At 43.2% G+C, this 25,265-nt stretch overlaps 1 protein-coding gene across 1 annotated transcript; it reads right to left on the bottom strand.

Moving 5' to 3' along the window:
* Positions 1 to 920: 920 nt before the first annotated feature.
* On the bottom strand, positions 921 to 24,156 carry TKT (transketolase). Its single transcript, XM_071550757.1, has 14 exons — positions 23,924 to 24,156; positions 18,821 to 18,938; positions 17,338 to 17,451; positions 16,636 to 16,733; positions 14,770 to 14,961; positions 13,870 to 13,988; positions 12,126 to 12,319; positions 11,396 to 11,560; positions 10,647 to 10,803; positions 6,214 to 6,344; positions 4,874 to 4,957; positions 4,601 to 4,694; positions 2,821 to 2,943; positions 921 to 1,224 (listed from the first exon to the last, which is right to left on the bottom strand). The coding sequence occupies exons 1-14, from the start codon at positions 24,028 to 24,030 to the stop codon at positions 1,037 to 1,039; spliced, it is 1,884 nt and encodes a 627-aa protein (XP_071406858.1). The 5' UTR covers positions 24,031 to 24,156; the 3' UTR covers positions 921 to 1,036.
* Positions 24,157 to 25,265: the final 1,109 nt, after the last annotated feature.

Consider the following 25,265-nt stretch of genomic DNA (forward strand, 5'->3'; position numbering starts at 1 on the left):
GCACCTCAGGGGCTAAATTGAGCAAGAAGGATGGATACCAGTTATTTCCTAATACTTATATTCTCATTTACATGTACTATTTACATGTCTTTGTAGAAATATTCTGTCATCCTAAAATACTGTATATTTTGTGTTAGTCTGCAAATGAAGTGTTGCTCAGACCCAGGTAGACCTGTCAACAGCAAATGGCTTTTGGGTGAACTGAAAACTAGTCACCTTCTCTGATGAAAAGGGCTTTTTTAGTGTTTGCTGCTGCATAACATCTTGCTGAAAGGCAGTTTGTGGAATACTCAGGATGAGAAACATTTCAGTACTAAATGTTTCCAATTTGGTACTCTGTAGTCAACAATGAATTTTTTTTTAAACAGAAACTTAAGGGTAAAATAACCAAAACATTTAAAAACATCAAAACATTTAAAAAATTACCCAGCACATCCCACCATGGAAGAAGAAAAGCTCAGCCAACTTGGAGCAGCTCACATGAGAAAAGTCAATTCTATAGAAAAAAAGTAACTTACACTTTCAGCTACATCCTCTTGGGTACCTGGGAATCTCCTGCTCTTCTACCAGATTGTTCTTCAGTCCATCTCAGCATCACCCTTGCTGCAGGCTGCAGCACTGGCCAAGCACTCAAAAATACAATTTCTGTGAAGAGTTTCAACCTCCCTCCATGAGCTTGTGCTCACTGCAGTACCACTCAGCACATCCTCCCTGAGCCCAGGGCTCAGTGCTCATTTCCAGGGCTCTGCTGGCCCCACCTCCCCTTTGCTTCCCCTCTTCCGTAGCACCCTCAGGTGCTTCCTCCTGGCCTTTGGTTTTTAATGGCTGGGGGGCAGTGCAGAGAGGAGGGACTGGACACATTCAGCTGTTACCCCAATGCACCAAACCCCCAGACTAAAAAGAGATGAAACCCCAGGAGGTTTTTTTCAGCTGGTATTTTTATTAGAACTCTCTACATAAAGCACCTTTGCCTGCCTTGAACTGACAGCACCTCTCTGAACACAGCTCTTTGTAACACAGTGTGAGATGCTTCGAACTACTCCGCATTCCTGGACTTGGACACGGCTGCCCTCACAGCCTGCATGATGGCATCCTTGTCGATGCCAAACATCCTCAGCAGCTCTGCTGACTTCCCACTGCGGGGTACCTGGGACACGGCCAGGCGGCTGACGGTAATGCCGGGCTCGCCCACGACTGCAGCACACACAGCTTCGCCGATACCACCTGGGGAGAGAGGGCAAACATAGCCTAGATTGGAGTGTCTGAGCAGGGAACACACAGACTGTTTGTTTGAGCAAAGGGCCCTACAAGCCACAGCCTTGGTCCCCAGGCTTATGAAAACACCCAATCACATGTGTCTGAGTTGGCCAAGTGTGAAATGAAAACCTTTCCCTGTATCAAAGGCATTCTGAGGCCAGGCAGCCTGAGATTTCTGAAGTCCTTCCCAATCAGCAGCCACAAACACCTGCCTCTCAAGGGCACAGCACCGTCAGCCAGCTCTTGGCACCTTAGCATCAGCCGCTGAGGGATGGCTTTAACAAGACATGTAGACTGAAGAGTATTTACGAATGTACTTAACGTGCTGAAATTCCAACCAATCTCAGCAGCATTTCAGCTCCATCTCTCCCCAGTGCCTGTACGTGCTGCTGGGCACCTCTCTGGTTATGTAACACACTCGCAACCTTTGCTCAGAGCTCAGCTCAGACTGAGTCACTATCAGTCACAGGGACAAAGGATGCAGCAGGAACTCTGTGGAGGCAGGAGAGACACTGGAAGCAAGAGCACCAGGGAAGAAGAAAACAGGACTCATGTCAAAATTATGTGCTCTGAGACCTGGTAGGAGAGACACCTTGGTGCTGCCGTTCAGTCAGGGTGTATCCAGGATCAGAGGCTTCCCACAGCTTGGCCATGGTGGGGTTTAACCAGCCAAACTGAGCCTGTAGCCAGAGGCAACCTCTGGGAGGCAGCTGGTAAGATCAGCCTGATGGGGCCTGCAATGCACTCAGGGTTCTGATGCTCGTACGGCTGCCCTGCCCTGCCCTCCCTGCCTGCACCAGAGAGCACTGTGCCACCTTAAATAGCCTGTTCAGCACCTCACAGTGTCATGATTTTGCCATCTTGCAAATCTGCAGTAAAATATTTGTCCAGAGTTGAACACTAAGCTAGAAAATTATGAGATTCAGTCATCTATCACCATCCATAGTCTGGAACAAAAGTATGGTGTATCTAGCACTGACAGTAGAACCAGCTCTCTTCATGTACCTGGTAAGAGTGATGCTCACCTTAAAGTAGAGTATTATTATCATAATTACATCTACTCCTTTCTATTAGTAGATATCTACAATAGCAGAGGAGAGCAGTTTATCCCAGAGTGATGGTTGAAACTGCCAAAACCACCCGAGTCCAAGCAACCTGGAGCCAAGCTTTTGGACACATGGAATACTTAAGAAGCCTGCACAGCAATGGTCTCTCTTTCAATTTCACACCTGCAGAGCAGCTGCTGTACAGTCATTCAGAAAACACTCCTGTGCAGAGCCCCTGCAGGCAGCAGGAGTTTACAATTTCACTGGGCACAAATGAATCCAGACTCCACTCGGACCAAACACCAGAAGGGCACACAAGGCCGAGGTAATCAGAAAGGCAGCCCTGATCAACCCATGACATCTTAGGAAACTTTCAACCCTCAGTGTCACTTTATAATCGTAACAGCAATGAAAAAAGGCTGAAATCTCTCTTGTTTTAATGGAAGAGCATCAGGTCCCCTACTCCTCTCCTGGGTCAGAAACCCCTGAGGGCTGTGACCTCCCAGACCCCGCTCACCTTCATGGTAGTGGTCCTCAACAGTGATGATTCTGCCCTTGGTTGCTCTGGCATTTTCAAGTATTGTCTTCTTATCCAGGGGCTTTATAGTGAAGGGATCAATCACACGGATGAAGATTTTTTCTGCAGAGATAGAATGAAATGATTTGCAACATGAATTTGGAGTGTGCAGGACAATGCCAGTGGCACAGGCAATTGCTGTGACCTTCTAGACCGTTGTGAAAACTGCCTACAGTAACTCCCAGGTACCTGCACCTATGGCTTGTCTACCACAGAACTAACTCAACCAACCCTAATTTTTGTATGCATTCTTTCTCCATGCACCTGTGGAATAGTAGTATCCATAGTAATAACCATTCATTCACAGACAAGATGGAAAAGCCTTGGATAAGTGACTCAATGTCCCAAGGTGTGCCCATCAGCAAAAGAGTCATCTACTGGCCTTCTCCCAGGTAGGAGCAGAATCCAGCCACCAGAAAATCCTCCTTATTCAGACTGTCTAGCAAAATTTTTTTACCAGACCTTTATTTTACCTTTAACTTTACTGTCCAGCCAGGCACAATTTCCTCCTGATTCTTTGGTCTGTAGGCATTCTGAGTTCCTTCTTCACTGCAGGCTGCCACCTCCCAGGTATGTCTGTCTGAACTGTCCCAGCCTTGCTCAGGGCACCCTTAAGGTTGGCACCAAACCCAGAATCTGTCCTGCCCTCGTAAGGCAGGCCCAGATGGCTCATTAAAGCTGCACACAAATGGCAATTGTTCATAAAGAATAGCAATTACTGAGGTTTTGTCTGATCCTGAACCCTGGGTCAACTCCTACACATGAAGAGGCCCTATTGTCACAGTTTTGTGACTGAAGGCTCTTTAGTGGCCAAAACATTTTGGGTGTTAGACACTGCCTCTACACTAAGGGATTATTTCTCCTGAGGTGGTTACTCACTCTTCAAGATCAGCAGAGCATTGCAAAGTCAGTAAATGCAGAAAAATAACAATGGTTTTGAAAATACAGTTTTCAAAATGTTCCAAGCCTGGTGACTCAAGGTCAAAACAAAGTATCAGTCCACCCAGATACTGCACACAAAGCTCCCCATAAGCCACGGGCAGCATTAACTGCATTATCTCCTGCTATTTGTAATCTCTTCCTGGGCACAGGCCCCTGACTCACAGATGGGCTTTTGACGGTTTCTTTCTCATTTTTCACTGAAGGATTATCATGGCTGTGAGATGTCAGTGCACTGGAGCACTGCCACAGAACTGTGCCTCCTCCCATGCTATCACAGAGCTGATCCAACCATTGAGAAACCCGAGGCAGCAGCGAGCTGGGGCTGTCCTGTGGGGCCACATCTGCAGGGCTGTGTGAGGGCACACGGTGACAAGCTGTGCTTTGGTCCTCAGCCCGTGCTTTGGTCCCCAGCCTGTTTGCAGCCCATTGTGCTGCTCCTGGCCTGCCCAGACCATGTGCCACTCCTTCTTCTCACACACTGCCTCCCTCCAAGCCTCTGCCCAGGGCACTATCACACAGATTAGCAATTCTAAGGAGACCTTGAGCTGATCAGTTTGGCAATTTTCACTGCTATTAATGCTGCTAAGCCAACTAAAACCTACTCCATTAGGCAAGACTGGCAGATATGTAACATGTAGTACTGTATCAGCTAACAGGTGACTGACTACCTGTCTAGAACAGTTTAATTAATGTTTACCAGTACAAAGGGTGAGCAGTTAGGCTGGCTGGTATTGATTTTTTTGCTGTGTTAAATGCTCAAAAAGAAAAAAAGCCCCACCTTTTCTCAGCTGCTCTGCTGCAGCCAGAGCCTCATGCAGGGTGACTCCTGCTCCGATCACAGTCACTTGGTCATCCTTACTCTTCAAAATCACCTGCAAGAAAATGTGCCCATGTATTATTAACAATAAACCGTACTGATTTTTTTACATTTCTAGAGACTTTATTGAAAAGATCAAATCTTTGGCATTGCAGTGCTGTAGAGAGAAAAGGGCTTTTACAAGAGGAACAGTGCATTGTTTTTTCTGATTTTGTTTATTTGTGCAATGCTTACCTTTGCCTGTCCAATATGGAAGTCCTCGTTGTTGTTGTAAATGACAGGATTTTCAGGACGACTAGTTCTGATGAAACAAATACCCTGTTTCCAAAGTAAACGTGAGAAGTTACAAACACAGAAAGGTGTTGTAAACCCTATAAAAAATACAGCAAACCAACTTTTTCTGTTTGTCTGGTGTTTACCTGTCTATGTTACCTCTGGATCTGATGAGTAAACTCCCCCGGCCTCACCAATTCCCATTAGACCTTTTTCGGAAGCTGATTGCTTCCAACATTACAAACCACTTCACTTCCTCTTCCTTTCCGATTCCAAGATCTTCATTTCTATTTTGTTCTCTTGTGGAAATGGAGAATCCTACTCCAGTTAATTAGATCTTAGAACCTTGCCATACATATGCAAATTTTGCTCTTATCAATTTTAAAGCAAAAGAAGAAAGGCTGGGCTGAGAGCAAGGAAAATTGCTTTCCATCAGGTAATGTTCAGATGCCCTTCCAGAAGAACTAACAAACTTGTAGTTTAATCTCCTCCTCATCCTCCTTTCCCACCCTCCATCTTTTTTTCACATTTGTTACACACTAGATTTCTACACTCCTTCACCAAAAAGCTGTAGTAGCAAGACTGAAAATTTTCAGATGATTTGCTCCTTTCTCCAGTAAAATTCCTCTTTCAAGGAGATGATCCAGGCCAATGCTACCAGTGGCATTTGATCATCACTGTCAAAGTAGCTCAAGGTCAGATAGATCAGAAACTCTCTCATAGCCACATGGGAAGTCTCAGTTGTCTTCAGCCACAGTTCAATTTAACTGCAATCCATCACTGGCAACAGGGAAGCAAAGGATGGCCCGTGGGACTGGGAACTCTCATGAGCACCAGCTCCCAGTGCCTCCAGAAGCTGTGGGCTCCTTAGACTAACAGAGCACCTGACTCCTGAGCTTTCACCTACAGGCACTCCATGACCAAAATCCTCAAGATCTTTCCACATCCAGCTTCAATATTGTCCCCTGACACATCATACCAGGAGTTCACTTTTAAGTTTGCTGGAGACCTAAGAGAGTTAACACCCTTATTCTGAGCCAGTACAGTTGCAAACTGCAATTGCCATGTAATCATTTATGTCTCCCCAAATCTGGTCCACAGCATTCCAGAACGTTCATTCTGCACTAGCCTAGCCTTGACAGAATGTCTGCAACTTTTCCTTGTAAAGAAAGCATCCCACTGCCACATTGGAGCCTTTGAAAGAATTTATGTGGGTAGAGATGTGCAAGAAACATCCCAGAAGCAACAAGAGTGGTACAAAAGAGAATTATTCTCTGGCTCAGAAATACTGTGATGCAAACCTTGGTGTTGGCAGCTATTTCCACGGCTCTTTCAGTGGATACAGCATCACTGGGATAAAACACAGTGGAGTTGGGAATCGCCCGGAACATGCACAGGTCCTCCAGTCCCATCTGAGATGGCCCATCCTCACCTGAAAGAATTAAACCAGGGTTACAAGAGAGTGAGTGCACATTTCTGACAATCACTCAATACAGCAGTGAGGGTCAACGTAAACCAGGCAAAAAAAAGTATAAAATCAGGCACACACACGACATGCAAGTCTACCTGCTTGAGAAAAGAATCATCTTCTCCTTAAACTTGGAACCATCTAAATAGTAAATAAGGATAGACAGAGACTAAAAAGAAAGAAATCTGGGATTAAAAAGAAAAATAGGAAATAAAATATAACAATAAAACCACACAAAAGGAATACAACCAAATAGGAAAGGTACAGATTCAGAAAGAGGGTCACAAGATATCTGAGCATCTTCAGATTTACATCTACTGAGACTACACAAGCAAAATTTATACTTGTCAGAAAATGTTCCTCCAGATTTAAACTGCTGGGAAGGTGAAAGGGGAACGGCATGTGTTCCATCAAGTGGAGACTGCAATCGGTACAACTACTGTCAAATTCTTAGGCTCATTTCAAGATTAAATGAAGGGTATGTATGTATTTTTCAATACCATAAGAGTCTTTAAGGAGCAGTAGAGCACCAGTGTTGTTAATTTAACAACTCAAGCACCTCATGGCATAAACTGCAGACCTATGAAGCAGAATCGTTAGCCAGACACGTGCCATGATTTTTCATGGTTAAAGAAACAACCACCACAACACCCCCCGCCCCCAGTGACCTTATGTAACGGAGCTTTGGGAATGGCACTGCTCCAAACCAGCCATGCAAAGAGCTCTGAATGCAGTCCTGTCCCAGCCTGCAGCAGCAGGGCCATGAGCCTTCCCACATGCACCCACTACCTGTTAGTCAAGAAGGACGAGTTCACGAGGAAGGAGGAGAGTATTTTCATAAGGGCAGCACAAAACTCTGAAGAACTTTAAACATGTTAAAGAAATCAAGCATTGAACTCTGCCACTGTACATTCCTAAGAAAGGATACCAGCCAGGAGGAGAGAGTGTCTCTGCTTTCAGTCATGACATGGGAAAAACCTCATCACAGTTTCTAAACCTGTGTGCACTCTGTGTGAGTGAGTGGGATTGCAGTGGGCATTTCCTTTCCTAAAATGCACCCGCACAATGTAGACATAGAAGAAATGAGAAATTATGAAGAATAAAATAATCAGGTACCTGAATCCGAAGCGTATCCAAGGTAGAGAGTTACTCATGCTTGTCCTGCTTTTGCTAAGGTGGAGCCAATACCACCAGCACTCACAGCTCAGATCAGAAATTTACAGACTAGTTGTTTGGTCCTAAGTCTTTATGAAAATCCCAATTTACATGGTTTTAGAGTACCACAGATCAAAAGAGAGTGTAACTCTCAAAACCTAAACTTATAGCTCTATTAAAAAAGTGAGTGCTTAATATGAACAGTATCAAATGTGCAGGACATAAAGGTGTCTGAATAACAGATACATCTATTTTTGACACATGTACACTATGATTTCTTTCCTTATATGTTAAGTTTGGAAAACACAGATTTTTCCATTATTTTCTTATGACCTTAAAACTTACTTAATGTTTTGGTCCATCAGGAACTATTGGTCTAGGAGTGAACTTAGTACAAGTTCAGAAGGTCATTGTGATAGTTCTCATAAATTTAATGGGTTCAAATTTCAATGCAGCAGAAGCCCAGGCCTACCTAGAACTGCATACATAAAACTTCAATTTGCACCACAGATCCAGATTGGATTCTGAATTCCATGCAGATTTTTAATTCCATGCAGGCCCAAAGTTCTAACAGGAAGTACATTTAATTCATACCCTTCAATTTAAAATTGAATTTTCTAACTGCTCAAGTGTTTCTCTGAGTAACTTTCTTTACAACTCTTTATATAAGTTGCAAAACTTTGGGGTTGAAATTCTATTTTCAAAATCAAACTTGAGGCCTGAATGAGGTTTTTAATTCCAACAGCTTTATAAGTATGCACTTCCCAGTCACAGCTCCCAGAAGAACATTCCAAGTTCTGAAAAGCGAAACCTGGAAGTGTAGTTCTATGAGACAATTTGGGGATGATGATGAGGTGGGAGGACTGATTTTAATAAGAGAAGAGGCTTATAAAAGAATCCCTCCCTTAATGACATACAAAAGCCATAATCTGATACACTCTACTTACAGTCTGCACTACTGCAGCATATTCTTTACAGCAGAACAGCTTATAGCAAGTTTGAGGTTCTGGATGACACTACACATTGTTTATTATCATTACAGGTCAAACTATTTTGTTTTAAACAAAAAACCCCAACTCTCCTCCCAGACATACTGCCATACAAAACTATTGAATCAACTAAAAAGCTGATGTATGTGGAGAGCCTTAACTTCCTGTCCCTGTCAGCAGTCTCTGTCTCCCATTTTCCCTATAAATACCTACTAGCTTTTCAAGCATGAATGTCTACTTGCATTTTCCTTCTTGGTATGCAAGTCTATTCCTGTTTTCATGGGTGATGTCTATGCATTTCAGTTAAAAAAAATGAAACTCTCTTCCTCCCTGAAACCAAAATCACCCCCCAGTATGATCTAACGTGTTCCAAAGAGTTATGATGGGAAGCCAAGGCCAGACAAGGTTCTGCTGGCAAGGACCCTCAGCCCATTGCTGAGATGTGCTGACTGCACTGCTCTAGTTTCCACTGGCCATCCCTCTTCCCACTCCTCCTGAGGGGATGGACTGCAGGACAGTGACTGGGGGAGCAAAGTCCCTCCAGCTGTAACACATGCCCTGGGTTTGGCTGGAATAGCTTTTTTTTTTGTTTTGTTTTGTTTTTTAGCAGCTGGTACAGTGCTGTGTTTTGGATTTAGGATGAGAATACTGTTGATAACACACTGGTGTTTTGGGGTTTGCTGTGTGCTGTCTACCTTAAGTCAAGGACTTTTTCAGTGTCCTTATGCTCTGCCAGTGAGGAGGTGGACAACAAGCTGGCATTGAGCACAGCCTGAAGAGCCAACCCGAACTGGTCACAGGGATATTCCACACACAGAATGCCATGCTCAGCAATGAACTGGGGGGAGCTGGTTGGAAGGGGCTGATCACAGCTCAGGTTGGGCATGGCTCAATGGGTGGTGAGCAGTTGTAACATGCTTGTTTTTCTTGGGGTTTACCTTTTTATTTACAATTATTATTATTAGTAATAGTATATTTTACTTTGTTTCCATTATTAAACTGCTCTTATCTCAGCCCCAGGGGTTTTTTTCCCCTGATTCTCCTCCCCATTCCACTGTGGAGGCAGGGATTTTGTGAGCAGTTGTGTGGTACTTCATTGCCAGGTAGGATTAAACCAAACCAGATCAGGTTCATGACCACCTGATACTTAAGTCTGTGGAAGCTGATGAGATGCATCCCAGAGTCCCAAGGGAATTGGCTGATGTAGTTGCCAAGACACTGTCCATATCTGAAAAGTCATAGCAGTCATGTGAAGTCCCTGTTGAAAGGGAAATGCTGCACCCAGTTTTAAAAAGTGGAAAAGAGAGGATCCTGGGAACTACCAGCTACCACCCCATGCCTGGGAAAAAGGTGGAACATCCTCCTAAAAGCTGTGCTAAGGCACGTGGAGCACAGGAGGTGATTCAAGACCAGCACAGCTTCCCCAAGGGCAAGTCTTGCCTGACTTTGACCAACCCAGTCTAGTGGAAGGTGTCCCTGTCCATGGCAGAGCGGTTGGAATGAGACGAGCTTCAAGTTCCCTTCCAACCCAAACTTTGATATCAATCAATTTCCTGAATTACATAACAGCTTCACAGTTCCTGTTTCATCAGTACTTAGAGATTTGGGTTTTTTTTAATCAACACATCAATAGTTCCAGTAGTAAAAAATACTGAAATAAGGTGAAGCAAACTGGTCAAATCAAATCAGATCAAACTGGTGATTTAAGAGTTTTGAGATTGATGGACCAGAGCATCTGTGCAAGAATAGTACCATTAGTATCTCCCTTTAGAGACTGGGAAACAAAATAGTAAGGACACAGCTATTCTCACCACATCAGCTGTAAAGATGAACAGCAATCTAAACTCCTCTGTTTCAGTCCAATTCCTTTACATCAGTCTTTACTGGCACAGTGGAAAAGCTTGGGAGGGAAAGTCCTACTTTCATCAGAGCAAAGAAAAAAAAAGAGACAACGGCTGGAAATCCTTCTAGTTCTTTCTAAATAACAATGTGTCTCACAAAAGTGAATTTGTGACCATGACTCCCTATCACTGTTACACCCCCTGAGCTATAGCACTGACTGTCCCACACAACAGATCACTGGATGGCTGGGGGTGCTGCTGCCCAAGGCAAGTGTCCTCACCAATGGAGACACCGCAGTGGGAGCCACAGAGGTTGATGTTGCTCTCAGAGATGGCAGCCATGCGGATCTGGTCGAATGCCCGCGTGAAGAAGGTGGCAAAGGTGCTGGCAAAAGCAACAGTTCTGTCACGAGTGGCACAACCAACTGCAACGCTCACCTGCAGAGGGAGATTGTACAAGAACAGTGAGCTTCTTGTTTATCAGTTGTTTCTGAGACATTGTTTGTGGGACTTCTGTCCTAAAAATTTAGCAGATTAAAAATCTGTCCAGTCCTGCTCCTAACTGTTGGCTTTTCCAACATGGAAAGGAGGGAACTCACTATAACTCACTCTCCCAGTGTCTATCCTCCTGCATCCCTCTGCTCCTTGCTCCAGCTGTGAGCTGTTGTTGTTGATTCTTACCATCAGCTTCTTTTCTTTATCTGCTCCAAGCAGCTGTTCACTGAGTTTTATAAGTTATGCCCCTCTTTCTTTTCATGGATCAAAGACTTACACTTTCAGTCCAAAGGACATGGTTTTGCTATCTCCAAAAGGCAAAAATTATCTTTACTAAGTGGGAATGGATTTACCTGTGTTATTTGGACTGGTATTTACTAAAAGGGCACCTCTTTAGAAATTAAAACAAGGTTCCTAATTTGTTTATTGCTACAATGACCTCATAGATTTATCTGAAAGCAAGTATTAGAACCCCACTCTAAGCAGACTCACTGAAAGGCAATGCCAGTCTTTGGTAAAGCAAGAGGGCAGTTACCATGTTTTGCTCAGCAATGTAGCACTCGATGTAGCGACTGGGATGTTCCTTCTTGAAGAGCTCTGAGAAGGTGGAGTTCTTTGTGTCCCCATCCAGAGCAATCACTCGATCATTGGCGTGACCCAGTTTTGCAAGTGCAACCCCATAAGCTTTGCGTGTAGCCCACTGGAAAAGGAAACACAGCAGGGCTCTTGTAACTTCTTCTTTCTAGAGGCTTTTGTATCTTCTCATTTTCTTGTTTTGCCATAAGTGCATGAACATACAGTCAAAACCCAAACACAACCAAAGGCATTTTAAATGATAGCAGTATCAAAAGTATATATGAGAATGGTGACACACAGAAGAGCAAACAAAAAAAAAGAATAAATCCACACTCAGCATTAGGACACACATCTGTGCTGGAATCAGCACCTCCCTACAAATTTTTAAAACCTTGCTTTTCAATCATGGAAATTCATTGAACCTCATGGAGTTTCTTTAATCTTAAATGCACAAGAAGTAGTTTAGATAATTGATAATAATCACAAAATGAAGAAGAGTGATTGAATCTTCCTGTTTTAATATACCCCTTCAATACCCACTGAGCTGATTGTGGGCCACACCTCAGAAGTGTTTGCCTACTGAGAGGTAGTTGAAATTGTGGCAAAGGATAACACAAAACCTCCTGCCATACATTTAAACTTTCTCCCACTTTGAAATCTCTGACAAACAATGAAAAAGAAGGGAATACCTTTTCTCCCACTTTGTAAGTTGGTGGAGATGGCATCTTAATGTTCCTAATATTTACTATAGGTGCATCTTCTTCTGGGAGGGCTGGAGAAAGCTTTTTCTTATTTTGGATTCTGTCATCTATTTCCTGAATGACTTGTTCAGCCATATTTTTCGGAAGGGGCTTTCCATGCCAGCTTTCCTTATCTTCAACACCTGTGTATTTAAAATCCCATTACAAGTAAGAAAAGTGTAAAAACAATTTAGTTTTTTAGCTGCAGATTTTACCTAGATAAAAATGCAGTGGAGTATGACAGTCTAGTATTGTCTTCCAAAAAAGAAATTCCTTAAACAATTACAATAGTAATCAATTACATTAAGACAGACATGTTTAAACACACAAGAGGAATAATCAAATTACATACACTCCAAACTTGTGACAAAATTCCAGTGTCTTCTACTTGAAACTGGTTTTAAATTGGCGCCTACCAGACCTGATCTGTACGTGCAGCAGGAAGCAATGAGTAAATCAGTGTGAACATTTCACATCAAATTTCAACCATTAGGCCTAATTAAACAAAGTCAGTTAAGTTTGAAACAACAGTTAGCCAAGCTGTCTAATTCAAACAAGACTCGATGTTTTACAGCTTTATTTTAATAGCTTCTGATGACTCTTACCTGCATACCTGGCAGTAACAGCCAAATTACCTCTCTGCCTGATATGCTGCTTTCCCTGAGTAAGTCACTGCAAATAATGAACATCGCTTGCTTACTCAATGAAAAGGAATGAAGATATTCCCTCCTGTTACTAATCTTTATCTGGTCAGAAATGCAAATTTGCAGAGTGCTGCAGCCGAAGAAAATCATGGCAATCCCTGACACCTGAACATGCATTTACTCCATTCCATGGATACAAGGCTCCATTAGCTGGGACATCTCACTTGCAAGAGCCGTGCTCATTTTCTCAGCACTCACATTGCTGAGAGGTACAGAGAGTCTGAAAGATTCTGCATACTATGGCTCAGATGTGCAGGTACACACCTGTCCCCCAGACAACAACATTTATCTGAGTGGAAATTCCAAAAGGATCTTAGTGGCACTATGAAAAGATTCAATATGACCTGATGGTAACAGATGTATCCTGTCTCAGGCAACTTTGTCAAAACAGTAACTGCAGCACCCCTACTTGTTTTCCCTGCATTTATCCTGCCTGGTGGGACCAGCAGACCCAGCTACCTGCAAAACAGGGAACAGGGAGCTTCTGTGACAGTTACTTCCTTCTCAGGGTAGTCTCTGTGAGTGTGGATCAAGGGCATGGCAAGAAGGTGGCCCTCTTTTGTCAGGGCAATTTTCAAGAGCAAGTCATATGGTCCAATGTTTGCCCCTATCCCCAGCCAACTTCCAGACTGGAAAAGACTTTTTGAAGAGTAACAACTCAAGTACAGCTGCCAGCAGAGGAAATCCTGCTTGGCAACCAGGGATCTGGAAGTGCACTTGGCCAGGTAATATGAAGAACTGAGTCCCATTTTGGCTGTTCCCAATGAGGCCTCAGGCGAAGAAAAGGCAACAAAGGAAAGAGACAACAGAGTGAAATTCTGAGTGTTCAGACTGTATGACAGGATGATCAAGTCAAAAAGCTGACAGGATACAATGCATTTCCAATGTATTAAATTTTAAACTTCCTTATTTTTAATAATGGCACCTTTATTGCAATACCATGCACATATCATATACTTGAGTATGCAAAGCAATAGATGTTTGATTACCTGATATGCCTTTGCCTTTGTAAGTCTTTGCAATGATGGCTGTTGGCTGATGTTTGGCCTGGCCAAAGGCTTTGCAAAGCTCCTCCACACTATGTCCATCCACAATGATAGCATGCCAGCTAAGAACACAAACAGATCAGCTCTTTCTAAAGGGTTTTAGCATGTGACACTCTCTGGCAGTCAGCAATAACAATAACGAATACTAACACCATTCCAATGCAGTGTCTTTTTAAGGGACCCAAAGTATGCCAGGAACACACGCAAGCATTTTTTTGGGATCATAAAAAATATCAGTTACTGTTTTGTAAATCAAAATGAGTCACAGAGGAGTCAACAGCTACGAGCAAGATCCGCAGCCCACAGATAACTAAGTTATCCTACATTTCTTCAGCCATTTCTAATCAGAAATGAGATGAAAACTGACAATGGATGTTGATTAAAAAACGTAAGTGTTCCATCATAATTTGCATGGCTGCTGTTGTATCTGGCAGTCTTTATCATGCATTTTGCATCTACATAGAAATATGAAACTAAATGAAAGCAAATACACAAAGAATTCTCAAGGTTTCCATGCTGTTTATTCTGATCTAAATACTGTGACAGTACATGTGGTCCCACAGTTATAAAATCTGTATTTAATGTGATAAAAACACTTTTACTATCCAATAACAAATGTATCTAGTAAGTATTCCTCTTATTTTTTCTCTAAACAACAAATTCTGCCACTTTTCATGTTCCTACTGTACCCATAAAGTCGACCAACATCAGGGATTATGAAAGACCATCTTCCTTGGTGATGGCATCTTTTAGAGCTGCAAGCTAATTGGAACAATTCTGAGAAGCAAATAAAACATACAGTTTGGTTCGAGAGATTATCCCGAGCTCCTTCCCCTCACATACCCGAAGGCCTCGCAGCGTTTCTGGTAGATTTCCACGTGGTGCTGCAGAGGAGCCGGGTCACTTTGTCCAAGGCGGTTAACATCAAATATGGCAACGAGATTATCGAGCTTGTAAAAGCCAGCAAAGGCCATTGCCTCCCAAACAGAGCCTTCAGACAACTCTCCATCTCCAAGCAGACAATACACTCGATAGCTAGAAGAAATTCAAAAGAAAATAAATTAAGTCTGATGTGTAAGCACTACTAAATCAAAAGAAAACCCCTTCCAACAATTCAGAGAGAGAATTCACTGCTTTTTTCTATCCCAAACTCAACTCCCATTGCTCAATGTGTTCACCTCAGATAATGTTACATAACCTTAGACAAATCAAATTAAAATACTTTTGAGCTGTTACACATTAGAAGAATTAGATGAGAAATACTGCACTCCCTTCCAAAGCTTTGTCTCCAAAAAATCAAGTCTTAAGCCTCCCATTGCAGGGCTTGACGGGACAGGCCCACTGAGCCCTGTCACTGTGACTCAGCAGTATCTGAACAATGCAGGAACAGCCACTGCTGCTTCCTCCTTCCTGCCATGGGCTCTGTGGAAGGACAACCAACACTTGAATTTCAGGAAACGCTAAATTGTGGATTAACCCAGCTATGGATGAAAGCATGCTCCATTACCAGATTCAGAATTCAGGAAAAAGTTAACCAACATGATATGACTTTTTAGACTATTTCTCTAAAAACTGAAGCCTTTTATTTAGGTAAAACTCAGTTAGCAGGAGCACTGTCTCATCTCTACAGACTTCAGCCCCTGCATTTTTCTTCTATTACCACTCTCTCTTTCTGGATGACAAAGCTTTGTAAATGTTTATTACCCACTGAAAGTAAAAAAGAATAGTAAATTAGCCTTCAAATATATAATATATAAATATATAATTTTGTTTTAAAACAAAAAAATCAAGACGTCTATTGGCAATTTTTTTTTACTAGACATTAATCTGTAACAGAAATTTGCTCTGAATCCCACCTGCCTTCAGCTAAATCTGAACTCCTCTCACTGAAGCTGCTCCCCAGTGCTGCACGCAAGACCACCTTTTCCTTTTGCCATGTAAGCACTGGTTAGATTTTTTCCACACGTAGCATCTGTTAAACTCAATTAAAATCAGCAAGTCATCTTTCACAGAAATGATTTCAAGCTAGTGAAGTGTAGGACACATTAACTGGGCAGCCTATGCTCGAATGTACTAGAACTGTCACATAAAATCTATCAACTACATCAGGCTATTTTCCTCCTCATACAGATTTGCCTTTAGACATCTTTTTTTCTTGTGCACAAAACAAATGGCAGAAGCAGTCATTTTTATCTCTGTGGAGCTGAGTGCCTTTCTGATAACAGTTTGGAGCCCTAATTTATGATCCAATAAGGTAATTATTGACCATAACAGTTCCTTATTTAACTTTCTCAATTATTTGTCGTCTGACTTTGAACAGACACATCTCTGGCTTGTGCCTTCCTTCTAAGGGGACACATCCAGTCTCAACATGGCTATTAACTACTCTCTGGAAGTTAAGAGGCTGCTCCAACAAATTACTATCTTCTTTGCTCAGAAGCATGACCTTGCAATGCTGTCAGGTTTCAAAAGGAACACATATATGCACTAATTCTTGTTAACCTTTAAACCCTTGTAGTTTCACTGACAACAGCTTTGTAATTATCACTAGTGATTATCACTAAAAAGCTGAATTTTAAATTAGATTTGGGAATTAAGAATAGAATAAATGAGTTTTGCTTTTTCTTGATTGAGATTAAGAACAGAATTTATTTTCACAAAATTTTCCCACTAAATGCCTATAACCATGAAATATGAAGATGGAATTACCTGGCTCTGTCAAAGAACTTGCCAGTGTATGCCATTCCACATGCAGCACCAAGACCCTGCCCAAGGGATCCAGTGGCCACATCAGTGAAAGCTTGTCTCTGAGAATATAAAGACAACAATTATTTTACAGATAAGAAACAGAGGTGCTAAACTGCAGTGCGAGAAGTTCAACAGACATCAAAATGCAACTTCTCAGCCATAACAATGTACACTCTCTAAATCCTGCCTTGCAACAAGCTAACCAGGCTCTCTGAGAGGGAACTGTACCTATGGCCCAGCAGTTTCTCCACTGTGCCTCGGATGGCAGCAGTTAAGAACTGATGATTTTGTGTAAAGAAGCATCAGTTGAAACAACTGGCTGAAAATGGAAAGACCAATGAGGTTACAAAACTGGATGTCAACTCCTGAAATGCCTCAAAGCTGCTTAAAAAGCAAGTAAAGCCTGGATGGAACTTTACATAAACCTTTTTTAAAATGTCAAATACTGGCATGTGGGGGAACTTTACAACAACAATAAAGGTAATTTTTACATGTTCATTCAAACACAGACATCAATTCAGAAGCCATAAGTATCATCATTCTTTTTAGAACTCTTCATCTTTCCTGTACTGTACAGCTGGCAACCAAGAATTGCCATAAAATACATGCTTCTTATTGTTTCACAGGAAGCATCATTTTATATCAAAGGTTACAAGCACTCACTGGTACTGGGTGTCCTTCTAGCACAGAATCAATTTTCCTCAAGTTCAGTAATTCTGCTTCTTGTATAAATCCAGCCTCTGCCCAAGCAGAATATAAAATTGGTGCTGCATGACCCTAGGGAGAAACAGAAGTTTTAAACAAAGCACAAGTTTGACAGTTTCCTACGGTCAAGACAAAAACTCTACAAAGCTGACAAGCCCTGGAATCAGGTTCTTGTGTCCACTAAGGAAACACTGAATTATAAAACACTTTTACAATGCAACATTCACACTGATGCTTGTTTCCAAGTTCCCCACACCCCTGCTTAGAGCATCCCAAATGGATGAACAAGGAAGTGTTATTCCCCCTAGAACTTCCTTAATACACAGGTACACAAGGTAGGACACAGTGAGGAACAACAGACAAAGTTTTAGGCTTTATACCCTCAGACCCTTGTGGTCAGGTCCAACAGGACAACTGCAAAGGAGCAGTTCATCATCCACCCTGGAGCCACCAGGAGTCAAGAGCATGCAGGGGTTTGAAACCATTCAGCAGCTCTGGGCAGAAACCCTGATTAATTACAGAGGTAAAGCAAACATGAAGAAGCAACTCTCAGTGCTTTGCTTTTGCCCCCTCAGCATCAGCTGCTTGTTTCCCCTATTGCTTGTTTCAGGATGTCCATCAGAAGCTGCAGCAGTTGTTATATCCAGTGGCAGGACATACACCATGGGCTACACAGCACTAGTGTGAGCCACTGCATGAGGAATTCTGACTCAAAGGTGGAACCTGCCTAACTGGAGCGTTTCATCTGCCATGCTTCACATCATCATGTATTCTAAGGGCTCCTCACCTGCCTTAATGTCATATGATCAAAATGTCCCTGTGATTTCTAAGAGCACAAAGGGTTATAAGCATCAACAGCCAACCCAGATTTGAGGTTCACTGTTTTCTGACCCACAGTGGCTTCAGAAGTAGCACTGACTTTAATATCATCCTGGAACAGTAGGAATGCAAACTACTCACTAACTGCCCTGTTTGGTGTAATGGTCCCTGAGCAGCTGGCAGGAATCAGTGCCCACTGTGGCAGACAGGACTGCAGGCACAACAGCAGGGCTGCAGTCAGCAAGGACAGCACAGGCACTACTGCCTTGTTAGAGAATTGGTTATGCCAAAATAAAACAGACCTAAATGAATCTTGATAGATTTTATAGACAATTTAATAACATTTATTATATAACAATAGAACAACAAAGCAAAGACTTATCAAGACACTTTATACTGACACTTTCAACCTATCTTTACATTATGCTACATCTTAATTCAACCAACCTCTATTTATCTTTCTGAAGCAGACAAATTCCAAGCTTTCAAATATTTTCAGTAGATTTCTGTGCAGATGCAAGCATAATTAAACACAAGTCAAGGAAGACCAGTCAATTTAATCTACAGACAGTAGCTCTTTACTAGCAGAGTGCAACAGGATCACAACACAGTTATTATTTACCTTTGAAAGAACAAACCGGTCGTTGCTGGCATTTCTGGGGTCTTGCACTTTGTACCTCATGGTATGGAAAAACAGCACAGACATAATCTCTGCTGCACTGCAACATGATGTAGGGTGGCTACAAGTCAAGAAGACACAAAATTACCACTTCTTGTTACAGTTTGCTCAGGACTGTATCTTTAAAATATCGCTTTACCTGTCCCCAATTCCTCTGCATTAAAATACACCACTTGAAGTGTTTGGTAACCCATCCCATCTGCCATTCCCCCAATGCTAATTAGCTCTACTTTGAGACAAAGGGAGCCACTTTTCTGGTTGAAGTGGATGTTCAATCCAGACCCTGCTGACAAGCTCAATGATGCATCTTTGAGAGCTCTCTGTTCTTCTCCATGCCAAGGACCACCACTCTCAGGGGCGACTGTGAAGCGTGAAATCAGACCCCGTGGATTTACCTGGTGGTAGAAATCCACACAGATACAGAGGAAACAAGGGGAGCTTTCTACAGGACTTGTGCCACTCACTGAGTGAAGGAATTAAGTGTGGCACCAGAACTTGTTCAGGCCCTGGTGCTCAGACAGGGACTGGGAATGCAAGATTAACTTTTGCAGAAAATTCTGGAACATTTATAATTGTATAAATTTGGAACCATTTTATTTTACCACGTTAGAGCTGATAGAATTAAAATTCTGATTTCTAAAGAGGGCATTAAAAATGCAGTTCTTGTATTTCATCTTCTACTGAAACTGGATATGGAAATTTCCTGTCTCCAGTAAACACACGGATGGATACACATTGTAAAATACTGACTTGCTTAATCTTTGGCTACCAGAGGAACTGACAGTTCCTACATTTACATCTGTATTACTTTGAAACATTGTACTAGTCAGATTATCAAACATTTATAAGTATCTGGGATAGTCTGTCCCATTGAACTATCTGGGACAATATTCAGAACATTCTTCAACAGCAGCACAAATTAATACTTCAGTTACAACTTGCCTTAGGAACACACAGGCCCATTTTGGAGGCAACTGTGCTATAAAGTACTAACAAGAAAATATAGAGGTCCCTGGAACGGGTTATTTCAAGTGGCAAATAATGAGTTATTCCAAGACAAGGTACACATTTCACTTGAAATGCAATAGAAGGCCACAGAATTACTGTTATTTATCTACATTACTGTAATTTAAATAATGATCACTGTTGTTAGGCACCTGGAAGGGATGGCACTACTTGACCACTTGAGTGTACCAGCCTTGGCTTTTCACTTGGGATAAAGCTTAAAAGTAGCAAGGAGGCTCTTTAAAAATCTTTATTGAGTGTGGAAAGTAGCATTTTTCATATTTTACTGGTGTAAGTAGGATCACTTTTGACATTGGTCATTGTTACTGAAGTGGATGATGAACAGTCAGAAGGTTGACAATAACTTGCAGTTTCATCTCATTTCCTTTTCTACCAACACTTATTCTTCATCTTTAGCACAATATTTTTAAAATATTTGACCCTACGTATAAATCAGGACAAACTTACTATGAAAGTGTCATGTTTTGTTTTCCACATGTACATTTACCATGCATGTTAGGATTAGACAACACTTTCACTAGAACTTTAATCAGAGTATTTTTTTTAATAGTAATAAACCTTCCCTCCCAACATCCCAAAGAGTGCTGTAATAAGAGAATAAAAACATGCAAAACACTAGCAAAATACAAATTTTGGTTAGTGTCCATCCCTTAGTAAGTACTCACACACAGGGAACCAAATGAATTAGCTTTAAACCATGGTTCAAACATATTAGTAAATATTTACATATTTGAGTTAATCAGGAAGCCTTACATGCTTGTTTAAAGCTTTCATTCCTTTAATTTTATTAACTTTGTACTTAACCATACTTCTATGAACTCCTGGTCTTGGTAAAAAAAGTTTTAAACCACCTAAAATGGTAGCATGTGGAAATAAAAAAAAAAGGTAGAAAAATTAAGTAAATTACCTGAAAACTGGAAAAAAAAAAGTCTTGTTAAAGCTACAGGTTAATTACATGAATTCCTACTATTAGAAATAACCAAAAATTTAAATGCTTATCAGATACCAAAAATCATTGTAAAAAACAACTACATCTTGATGGATGAACAACCCAAAACCTCGTGGTGCTGGTCCCATTAATGCTCTTCTCTGGTGGATTCTATTGAAGTCTTAACTTTGAAATGCAGCTCTTTAGTGGGAAACCAAACTGATGTCCATTAGGACACCCAAATCCTGGATCCACACAGATCAAGAGTAAAATAATTACTCAAAAAAAGCACTTTTGCAGGTGTTTTTTATTACTCTGCATCAATGGATATTATCTCCATGTCCACATTTCATCTAAAAAGGACAGTGGTGAAAGGTTAAAATGGAACACTGATTCCAAGACAAAAGCTAAAAGATTGAATGAAAAATAAACTGTAACAAGTGATCACACCAGGTTGTGAAACTTAACGGCCTCTTAAGAAACTCTTGCAACTTCCACTTTAAAGAATGTAACCATCCAACTCGAGGAAGCCAAGACATTGTTACAAAACTGCAGAACTTTATCATCAGCCACAGGAGAGACTCTACACGTTTTGATGGAAATGTCTGCACTACTTATCTGAAAAAACCCCTTCTTCCACACCCCAAAGCAAGCATGTTCAATCTTTACAACCAACTCAATCCAACTTTTGCCCACGTAAGTAATTTTAAATACAAAATTTTTTCCAGTTCACTGAATTTTTCCACCACAGCTGGTGAAGCACTCAAAGTGATGGGTTTGAGCAAGTTCAGGATCAGACTGACTTAGATCTTGTCCAGGCAAAGGCTGTACTTTCTTTAACATAAGGTAGAACGAGTAAAGGCTACGAGAACTGGTGTGTCAGATCTACCACAGATCACCACTTGTGTTGCAACACACGACACATTTTACAGAAATTACTTCCTTGAAAGTAGTAGGCAGGTCCTGCTTTGTCTGAAGTGATATTTCCTTCAGCTTTTACAAACTACACCTTTAACAAACACAAATTTCCTTACCAAAGTCAAAACAAGCATGACAACGTATTTTTTAAATTAACTGTAAGCTTCTATTTAAATTTAACTTGCATTCAGACACCTTTCCATATTCTCAGTGCACATCAGCAATTTAAGCTGACTCATTCAGTTTTTAGGAAATATATTTATAATGTAGAGATGTTTCAGAAGTATATGTGCTTTGTCTAACTCCACAACAGACTGACTGTCTTTTAGGCATGTTACTACACCATCATCCTGGCAATCAAATCTTATTAAGAAAATACATGACTTGCCAAAAGAATCTTCCCTCCAGAGCCCATCTTTCATAATCTGCTCGTTATCAGGTTGTGTAATAATTTCAGACTACACAACTCCAGTGGCAGAATAAACCAGAGGGATTAATGAAATGCCTTTGTGGAAGAAGGACTCAGTACTGTAGTACACATGAACTGGGATTAAAAAGCTTGAGAAAAAATTACTTTTGCTGTCTCTGCAGCAGGGTAGTGAAAGTGGTTTTACTGTGGAATTCCATGGACCATGGAAGAGAAGCAGAGGCTGTAGCATGATCTTTATCCTTTAACAGCACATCAGACAAAGCAGAGAAATAATTTTATCTGCTGATATGGCAAGTAATACCACACTTCTCTGGGCACACTTAAAATACAAACTAGAAGTTCAACACTGAAGGCCGAGTCATTCTAAGTAGATTTAGCCCAATTTTTCTTACCTAAAATTTCACACAGGCTTGTGTAACTCTGCCTGCACGCTGCAGCTTTGAAACAAATCAAGACCTAAAAGAGCAATTGTTGGGTATCCTGTACTTCTCCCGCCAGACTGGACCCAACAAGATGTGGATTTGTACAAAACCACTTCTGGGCAGGCTGGGAGCTTTCCCGCGTCCCAACGCCCCATTTCACAGGAAGAACCACAGCAGCATTTCCATTTGCTGCCTGCAAACGACACGAGTAAAGTTCAGTTTCTGTGCGTTTGCAGAGCCATGTGAGGCAGCTCATGCCAGGCACAGGGTGGAGACTGTAAAGCAATTCAAAGAAGCTTTATAATATTTTACAAACCGCCTTTCTCACACCAACCTTAGCATCCAAGGGATGCCTTCACTTTTTTTTTTTTTTTAAACCACTGCAGCCAGTTTCAAAGAAGTACAAAGGAGGAAATTGCAACAAAATGGAATATATTAAAAAAGAAAAAAAGGGGGAAGCACTTTATATGGAGGCACTGAAACATATTATTCAAGCAGAAAAAATGGCTTTAATTTTACATGAGCAGAAGTGGATTGTTTGCAGAGATTTTTTTCCATAGGTAAAGCACGATCAAAGGAAGGATAACCCTGGAATCTGCACACATCAGAGCCCACACTAAATCCTGTCCAGAGGCCTGAATAAGCTGCCCATTGGAGACCGCGGGCACGGCACAGATAATCCCACTTGGGCTCACTTGAAATTCAGTGCAGAATTAGTTCCAACTGACGGGCACGCAATGAAAAAGAAGCCGCTTGCGCCTCGGGCACAAATTCTTTGGTTTCCAGTCCTGCTCCAGCTTGGCAGTGCCGACCTCGCCCGCAGCCACAACCCCCGCGGGCACCGGCGCGGCCGCCGCCGCCATCGCCATCGCCATCGCCACACGTGCGGGCTCCGCGCCCCCGTCCCGGCGCTGCGGGGCGAGCGGGGCCGTGCCCGGGCCATCCCCGCACCGCTCTGCCCAGCCCCGCACGGCCGGCCCGTAGCATCCCCGCACAGCGGAGCCCCCGCCCGCAGCACAGCACAGAGCGGCACGGCCCGGCCCGGCAAGGCCTCGGCAGCACGTCATGGCACGGCCGGGCTCGCACCATCCCCGCACAGCGGAGCCCCCGCCCGCAGCACAGCGCGGCCCCAGGAGCACAGCGCGCCACGGCCGGGCTCGCACCATCCCCTCACGGCCCGGCCGCCCCGGAGCACGGCGCGGCCCCGCCCGGCGCCATCCCGCGCCCGGAGGCTGCCCCGGGATGGATGGATGGCCAGCGCGTCTCCGCTCCGGGCGCTGCACGCCCGCCTCCCTCCCGCCATCCCTCCCTCCCGCACTCACCCGGAGCCGGCCGCGGTCGTGGCTTTGATGGAGCTGATGCGGAGTCGGTTGGCCGTGTCCTTCAGCGCCTGCAGCGTCTGCTGGTCGGGCTTGTGGTAATCCTCCATGGGGGCGAGGCGGGAGGGCCGCGTCGGCTGCGGGGCTCGGGCGACGGTGGCTATACCGGGGCTGGGCTGGGCTCGGGCTGCGGCGGCGGCTCTGCCGGGCCGAGTGCGGGGCGGGCAGAGGAGCGAGGGGCGGCCTCTGCCCGCCTCTGTCCCCTGTCCCCTCCTCCCTGTCCCCCCCTCTCCCCCGCCCGGGCCCGCCCGCCGGCGCCATTTCCGCACAGACCGCGCTGAGGGGTGCGGATCTGTCCCCGCCTGCCCTCCCTTCACAGAACCATCATGCTCCCCTTTCCCCACCATCCACAGAAATCACAATAGCTCGGGTTGGAAAGGACCTCTGGAGATCATCCAGTGCAATTCCCCCGCCAAGGCAGGGATACCTGGAGCTTGTGACCAGGAGCGCGTCCAGGTGGATCTTTGGCTCCAGAGGGGAAGACCCCTCGCCCGCCCTGGGCAGCTGTTCCCGTGCTCTGCCACCCTCAGGGAAAATTATTCCCCATCTTAAGGTGGAACTTCTTGTGTTTTAGTTTATGGCCATTGCTCCTCGTCCTGTTGCAGGGCACCACTGAGAAGAGTCTGGCACCATCCTCTTTGTATCCACCTTTGAGATGCGTATTGATGAGATTCCCTCAGTCTAAACTAACTGCAGTCTTCTCCAGAGGCCCCTCTCCCACAGTCTCTCCTCATAAGGGAGGTGCTCCAGACCCCTCATCATTTCTGTGGCCTCGGCTGGACCCTCTCCAGGAGCTCGGTGTCTCTCCTGCGCTGAGAAGCCCAGAGCTGACTCCAGCTGTGCCTCACCAGGATCACCTCCCTCAAACCTGTGCGGTGCAACGCCTGTCGATAAAGCTGTTGCCGAAGGTCTCTCTCCTCCCCAGCCCATTCCTGTCTGTAAAAGAATGTCCACAGCACCCCACACCTGAACAGTGACCTGGTCCCTCCACACAGTCTGCAGAAACAGTAGCACACTTACCCCATGTGGCTTCCTTCCAGGAAACAACTCATATTGACATAATATATATTTTTAAAATGTGACAAATACAGAGATTTTGCATAAAATATTGCAGTAATTACATTTTCTCTAGCCATTCTGAACACTATGTCATTAAAGCCACAAACTTAACTGGACAAGTTAAATATTTTGTATCTGTTTTAGAAAGCTTGAGCAGCACTAGGGGTCACAATCTAAAACAAAAAAAAAGTTTAAACAGACAATAACAATAAAAAGTACTGCAGAT

The sequence above is a fragment of the Pithys albifrons genome, chromosome 3, assembly GCF_047495875.1.
Source record: "Pithys albifrons albifrons isolate INPA30051 chromosome 3, PitAlb_v1, whole genome shotgun sequence".
Taxonomy (NCBI): domain Eukaryota; kingdom Metazoa; phylum Chordata; class Aves; order Passeriformes; family Thamnophilidae; genus Pithys; species Pithys albifrons.

Coding starts and splice junctions, on each gene's coding strand:
- TKT (XM_071550757.1), bottom strand. CDS start 24,030: ATGGAGGATTACCACAAGCCCGACCAGCAGACGCTGCAGGCGCTGAAG. Junction 18,939..23,923: donor ACGACCGCGGCCGGCTCCGG/GTGAGTGCGGGA, acceptor CTTGACTTGTAG/CCACCCTACATCATGTTGCA. Junction 4,695..4,873: donor TCCATATTGGACAGGCAAAG/GTAAGCATTGCA, acceptor ATTTTCTTGCAG/GTGATTTTGAAGAGTAAGGA.